The sequence below is a fragment of the Monopterus albus genome, unplaced genomic scaffold, assembly GCF_001952655.1.
Source record: "Monopterus albus unplaced genomic scaffold, M_albus_1.0 scaffold240.1, whole genome shotgun sequence".
Taxonomy (NCBI): domain Eukaryota; kingdom Metazoa; phylum Chordata; class Actinopteri; order Synbranchiformes; family Synbranchidae; genus Monopterus; species Monopterus albus.
Window position 1 is genome coordinate 316,589 of NW_018128120.1, and position 5,499 is coordinate 322,087.

General features: G+C 40.8%; 1 protein-coding gene across 1 annotated transcript in view; it reads left to right on the plus strand.

The window, feature by feature from the left end:
* prox1a (prospero homeobox 1a) overlaps window positions 1-5,499 on the plus strand; it is a 39,065-nt gene that overhangs the window by 20,420 nt on the left and 13,146 nt on the right. Inside the window, 1 exon segment of the mRNA XM_020620548.1 lies at window positions 3,400-3,594. Coding sequence (XP_020476204.1) covers window positions 3,400-3,594 — 195 coding nt within the window.

Here is a 5,499-nt window from a genome sequence, read left to right on the forward strand (position 1 = left end):
TATGCCCTGCCTGCTAGCATCTTGCACCCAGCTGTTATGTGCTGGATTGTCTCAGGGACATCTTTGCACAGCCTGCACCTGGGGTCTTGCCTGGTATGGTAGACCCCTGCCTCTATTGATCTTGTACTTAGAGCCTGTTCCTGTGCTGCCAGGATTAGTGCCTCTGTGCTGTCTTTCAGTCCAGCTTTGTACAGCCACTGGTAGGATTTTTTGATATCAGCCACTTCTTCTATTTGACAGTGGTACATACCGTGCAGGGGTTTATATATATAGATATAGAGATAAATAGAGAGATAGATAGATAGATAGATAGATAGATAGATAGATAGATAGATAGATAGATAGATAGATAGAGTATTGCAAATAATAACAAGGAGATTGTCAGGTGGTTGTGAGATTGAGATGCACATGGACAGTAGTGCAAATAATAAGAAGATCGTCAGATGGTTGTGAGATTGAGATGCACATGGACAGTAGTGCAAATGACCAACAGCAGCAGATATGATGGTAAAAACTGTCAGCAGCAGATTTACATGTAATATAACAAGAAGGGGGAATGTACTGGGTTTGTGCAAAACAGCAAAGATAGTGTTTTTATATTCTGTGGTGGGTCACAGTCCAGGGGCAGAGGAGGGGAGGTGATGGACAGTGTTCAGCATCCTCACAGCCTGGTGGATAAAGCTGTTTGTAAGTCTGGTGGAGTGAGTCTGAAGACTCCAGTACCTTCTCCCTGATGGCAGGAGTCTGAAGTGGGAGTGTGAGGGGTGGGAGGTGTTGTCAGCAATGCTTTACTTGTGAAGCCACCACCACAGTTAGTGATCACCTCATCAACACTGGATTCCCCCGGAGCACAGCACCTGTTTGTTTTGACTGCTTGAGGCCAGTGTGTCTGCTGCATTTGATGTGTTGCTGGTTAATGAGCGGATTAATCATCCATGATGTTATTGTTGAAGCTACGCTACCTGTTGGAATTAATTTCACTACTTTGGGACTGTATGTAGGGGAAAGACACAGTGACCACCGGTTGGATTTACTGACCTAGGAGCTACTTAAAAGGGAGTGATGTTTCCACTACTCAGTAGGACTTAACCATAGGTTTACAATAAACATGCCTTACATGTCTGCTAATGCCTTGTTTCTGTAACGTTAGAAAGAATTGTTGTAAGGCTGCATTATGCCAGTTAAAATATGGGGTTTCTCAATTACCTGCTTTGTTTAGAGTGTTCTCACTTGTTTGGTTCTGGTATTCATTTTCACTTTTTCATATTATGCCTACTGTTGTCTTGTTGTCCTCTTAATGCACGCTGTAGAAGAAAATTTTTAAACCATAAGATTTAATATTTGTAAACCTTTTCCAGAACTTTGCTAAAATTAGTTTTACTGGATATACATACATGGTATCATCTCAATTCAGGCTGCAAAGTAATCAGTCATTTCATCTTTAAAATATGCAAAAATGGTGAAAATGTTCATCACAACCTTTCTGTTAGACTTGCTTAATAAAGTAGAGACTTCTATTAGTGCCAGAGGTTTTAGCCAAATGTATAGTTCCCATTGTTTTCACAAGGGTACATTGGGTTAGAAGATCTATAAATGCAGGAGGAGTCCTTTGTTTGTGGTCCAATTGCATTTGTCCTTATGTCTGTTTGTGTCAGTAAAGCTTGAACTATGAAAATTAATGGTCTTGCCTGAGTTTTTCTCATCACTGAATCAAACCTTCATCCTTTCAAAGAGGTTTTCATTATTCTGGCCTTTTTCTGTGATTTTTGTGTTATGTTTGTGTTTCAGAGGGTGTCTGAGACACCCTCTGTCTGAATGGACAGATGACATTGTCTTGTGTGCGCAGTTGCATTTTGTTTTAACTGCTGAGTTATCACGTTCCTTTCATGTAGCTCATGTAGCCCCACAAACATGCCTTTTCCCCTTCTGTCACTATACTTTGTAAAACCAACTCCTTTTCCTTCTGCTACAGACTTACACATACACACCAACCCTCTCAATTATGGTCCATTATGTCACAACCTCTGAACACTGCTGAAAAAATATCTCTTTCGCTCGGTCGTCCTCTGTTTGTCGGTCTCTCAATGCATTCCTTTTTCCGTGCTGCCCTCTCTCACTCGTCATCTCTCCCACTGTTTCCCCTATCTCACTCACTCATCCCTTGTTCCTGTGAGACAATGTCTTGTAACAATACTAAGCTTAATCTCCGTGTCAAAGCCATTTTCCCGTTCACTGAACACACACACACACTGCATACACTTCCATTGGGCTGTCATCGTGTTTTAACACTAATTTATCTACAGTTGCATACTTGATGTTCATTTCATTAATTTAGTCATGTACATTCACACACGTAACCTAATCCAACAATGTACAAATGATCAGATTACACCAGAAACATACTGCTCTTCTGTTCCATCTGTCATTTCAACCACTGACTCTATTCCTCCTCTATATCATATTAACACAGCTGTTACAGCATGGTCCAATGAGGAATTTTGTTATTCAAAATGTGAACAACAAAAAATAACAAGAAAAATCAACTATTTCATTTGTGTAGTACAGTATGTGTTCATATTCTATTTTGTCAACAGCATGACAATTTGATAAAATGTTCTTGCACTCAGTGCTGTTATCTTTGTATTTGTGGAGTGCGTCAAAATGTTTCACATCACATATTGCTACAATCTATTAAACAAGTGAAAGTGGAACACAAATTTCAAATACAGAATCTTGAGACATTACTTTTGAAAAAACAATCTTGTACATTATTTAAAAAGGCTTGCTTGTTCAGTTTTGTAGGAAATAAGATAAACTTGCTCTGTCTAAAAGTGCTTGTTAAATTAATTTTGAAGCACACAAACCATGTGTGTGGTACCATAATCCAAGGTAAGCACTCATACAGAGGCCCAGTTCAATTCAAATTTGATGACACACCACCATGCAAATAAGAACCAAAACAAGCATCAGGCTGTGCTGTTACAAATCTACATCACTATCAACATCCCACTGCATCCATCTCACTCTTCAAACATTTGAAGACACTGTACGTTTGAAATGCATTACAACCTTTGTACATCACCACCTAACAAGCATTTCGTTTTCCAAAACCACTGTCTGCTACTGTCTCAAAGTATAGCAAAACGTCTCTTCCATGACTCGCTGTTTTTGTGCTGTAGTCCAGAGCAGCATCAATAGTTCAGAATGTAAAAGGTGAGACTCCCATGTTGTTGCCATCATAATCGGCATTTATTGCTCTGCCTATAAGCACCGAATACATCAAGTTTAAACAGATATGTACAGCTTACAGTACAGATTTTCCAAAAAATGGACTTTGTTTTAAGCTTATACTACATATTGAAATGTAATTTTTTTAAATCTATTTTTCTCACATCCCAGTTCAATCGCTGCATCACCTCCCAGCTGATCAAGTGGTTCAGCAACTTCAGGGAGTTCTACTACATTCAGATGGAGAAGTTTGCCCGGCAGGCAATCAACGAGGGGGTGACTGCTGCGGAAGAGCTGACAGTGGGCCGCGACGCTGAGCTCTTCAGGGCGCTCAACATGCACTACAACAAAGCCAATGACTTTGAGGTAAGCTGGGCCGGAGGAGGAGCTTTGTGTGTGTAAGCAAGGTTAGGCTCATCAGTTTGAAAAGTTCCAGGTTATAATTTTAAATGAAAAATTATGTGCTTGAATAAGTTATCATGGAGTTTTGGAAATTAAGGCCTTTTTTATTCCATAATGCTTCATTCAGTGTTTGTTTTGTTCATGTGCTGGGATTTGGGATAAAGGACTAGTTTGCTTTCAGTTTAGTCAACATGGGACTGAACTTCCCTTTATCCACTGCACATTATTTCATAAAATTAAAACCCATGAGTAACAAACTGTTTTCCCAGTTCACTTTCAAAATGGGATTAAAACTGGATTACACACATTCATGCAAACGCCCTCTATCAAGTCAGCTGTTCAGTGCGCAACAGTCACCTTACGATTCTGCTGAGGTGTGGATGTTGCAGTATGTGTGTTTGTGAGCATGTGTGTGTTCGATGAGGCGCAAGAGGACGTCGCTTGAGGTGCGAGTGTCCTTGTCAAAGCGATTTGCAGAAGTCACATTCCCTCTCTCTCATTATTGGCCTAAGGGGACCTGGGGCCCTTAAACTATCCAATGTAATATCAGCAGCATTTAGATGTCCATGAGGGCACATGCACATGCACACGCGCGCACACACACACACACTTTGCTTTACTTAGGGAGAGAAATATGAAGCTTAGTTAGCGTTTCAATACATAGAGATTTGCAGACATGACAAGTACCTATGCACACACACACACACACACACACACATGCAGTAAGTTAGTTTGTTTTGGATGAATGAATAGCAAATGCTTTGTATGCTTTGTATGCTTTGCATAACAAAAGTCAGGTAGCTTTTCACAGGTGTATATGTAAAGAGCCTGTACAGGAAACACACACACACACACACACATGCAAATCATTTCTTTCTCTGTGTTTACTCTGGCTGGTCTTCAGTGGGGTTATTTTTAGGGACTATATGGGCTGAAGGTCATATTAGGGTAAGGAGCTCAAGATCCATGACTGTGGCTTTGCATATTTTAGCCTTTATACTTGAAGCTAGACTTCCCACCTTGTCCAGCATCCATTAGTTTCAGTTCATTACAGTGCAAATTGAAGATGGTGATATCACTGCAAGACTATTGCTTACTGAAGGAAGGAAACAGTAAAATAAAAAGGGATCAATCTTACACTTTTACAGGCTTGTCCTGCTGTAAGTTTGGTTCACTGTCACTACACTTATTTTTGAGTAACTTTATGGAAGTTAACGCCAATAAGTTCCCTTTCAGAATAAACCAGACTCAGGACCAAATTCAAGAGAGTTCAAGAACAGTAAACATATAATTTTGGCCCAATCATCCAAACTAACAGCACAGAAATGGCTGCTAGTTACAGGTTCTTAACAAGCAGTACTTGTGAAAAGGCTACATTTTTTTCTGCAGTTGTTATGATGTGATACACGACCACAGGTACAATATCAAAACAGTATTAAAAATGGCTCATCTGCAGCCATATGAAGCAAGAATACAATCAGCAGAAAGAATGTGTCTTCTGTATGATAACATGATGGTGTGTTTGCAAAGGTGGGTATAAATTTCCTTATTTTACTTTGTCCCCTTTCCTGCCTGCCTCCTCCTCTCCCTTCACCTTCTTCCTTCCCTCCCTCCATACCTTTGTCCATCCGCCCTGAGGGAACATTAGTGGCTAGGGACCCTCTCTCCTTGTCTCCTCCCCCCTCCCCCCCATCAAACTCAGAGGCGTGAAACTGGAACCACGGCCGATTCAGCAAGTCTCCAACGCATGTGCGCGCTCACACACACACAGAAGTCGTCTCCTTTTGCCAAATTTAGCATCATCAGAGTTCCACCTTGGTTTGTCCCCCATCACCCCCCATCCCTCCTCCCTCTCCTTCCTGCTCTGTC